The sequence below is a fragment of the Symphalangus syndactylus genome, chromosome 2 (genome assembly GCF_028878055.3).
Source record: "Symphalangus syndactylus isolate Jambi chromosome 2, NHGRI_mSymSyn1-v2.1_pri, whole genome shotgun sequence".
Classification (NCBI taxonomy): Eukaryota; Metazoa; Chordata; class Mammalia; order Primates; family Hylobatidae; genus Symphalangus; species Symphalangus syndactylus.
Genome location: NC_072424.2, coordinates 124670717 through 124672500, shown reverse-complemented (window position 1 = coordinate 124672500; position 1784 = coordinate 124670717). Strand labels below are relative to the sequence as shown.

General features: G+C 43.3%; 1 protein-coding gene across 1 annotated transcript; it reads left to right on the top strand.

The window, feature by feature from the left end:
- Positions 1-155: 155 nt before the first annotated feature.
- On the top strand, positions 156-857 carry LOC129474880 (small ribosomal subunit protein eS7-like). The gene has a single exon (XM_055266743.2). It carries the CDS (start codon positions 217-219, stop codon positions 796-798), a length of 582 nt encoding a protein of 193 aa, XP_055122718.2. The 5' UTR covers positions 156-216; the 3' UTR covers positions 799-857.
- Positions 858-1784: the final 927 nt, after the last annotated feature.

Genomic DNA, 1784 nt, shown 5'->3' with positions numbered 1-1784 from the left:
CTCTTCCCAAGGAGTAGACATCATTATCCCCATTTTGGTGAGTGAACTGAGAGAACATGAGAAACCAAAGATCACACAGTAAGTACTTGGGCTGAGATTTAAAAACAGGCTGAACACTGAGCATTTCCAGTCACAGGAAGTAGGTTAAAAACTTCCAAATGTAGATTTGGGTCTCTTCCTAAGCCGGCGCTCGGCAAGTTCTCCCAGGAGAAGGCCATGTTCAGTTCGAGCGCCAAGATCGTGAAGCCCAATGGCGAGAAGCCGGACGAGTTCGAGTCCGGCATCTCCCAGGCTCTTCTGGAGCTGGAGATGAACTCGGACCTCAAGGCTCAGCTCAGGGAGCTGAATATTACGGCAGCCAAGGAAATTGAAGTTGGTGGTGGTCGGAAAGCTATCATAATCTTTGTTCCCGTTCCTCAACTGAAATCTTTCCAGAAAATCCAAGTCCGGCTAGTACGCGAATTGGAGAAAAAGTTCAGTGGGAAGCATGTCGTCTTTATCGCTCAGAGAATTCTGCCTAAGCCAACTCGAAAAAGCCGTACAAAAAATAAGCAAAAACGTCCCAGGAGCCGTACTCTGACAGCTGTGCACGATGCCATCCTTGAGGACTTGGTCTTCCCAAGCGAAATTGTGGGCAAGAGAATCCGCGTCAAACTAGATGGCAGCCGGCTCATAAAGGTTCATTTGGACAAAGCACAACAGAACAATGTGGAACACAAGGTTGAAACTTTTTCTGGTGTCTATAAGAAGCTCACGGGCAAGGATGTTAATTTTGAATTCCCAGAGTTTCAGTTGTAAACAAAAATGACTAAATAAAAAATATATATTCACAGTAAAAAAAAAAAAAAAAAAAAAAACTTCCAAATGTGATTGCCAACATTTTTCAGATACCTATGTTCCACCCCCTCTGCCTCCTGAGTCCTACTCATTCTTCATGTCCCACTGAAATGACAGATCCTTCAGGCCACATAGCTCTTTCTCTCCTGAAGAATGACTTTTGGGGGTTGGGATGGGTTGGTATTTAGCAAAGCAGAGGCGGGGGCTTGGGCGATCTGCCTGCGGTGTGTGGAATGGGCTGCCTGGAGATGCATGTGGGCTGCAAACACTAGGGAAGCTCCAAACCAGACCCACCTCATGAAGAGTGAAAGGAGCTGACCAACAAGCCAGATGGGATGATAAACAGGAAGGCTGGGTCATTCTACCAGAAAAGAGGATGTTAGGCTGGCTCATAAGCATAAGACCACTAACTTGAAAGCATACTTTTGCTTAAAGTTTGGGAAGAGAAATACCATTCAATCAAAATTTATTTTGTTTTGTAACAAGAAAAAAACCCCAAATTCCAATAAACATGTTAATTTAATCCAGTGGTTTAGAGGTATGTCAGAATGCAATCAGAGTGCCAACATTTCTCATTTAATCATAACATGCCATCCTTATATTAATGACGCAATTTTAAAACAATATTGGGGATCTTAAATTAGAACTCACAGTCACTCATAAAAGGGGCTGTAACATCATCATCTGCCTCTAAACCCTCGTACATCAAATCCCTCATCTTGCTGCTAGAGTTATTTTTTAAAACACAGATCAGCTTGAGTAACTTTCCTCCTCAAAAACTTACAATGGCTTCACACTTCTTGGGAGTAGATTTCTAGCAGTGTTCTAAATTCTCCATGATGGAGCACCTTTCTGACTCTCCTGGTTCATCATCCAGCGCTTCTCTGAATTAACACTTACCTTCCCTGCTAAAGCTTGTCTCAGGCTGTTCCTGAAATTTGTTCACC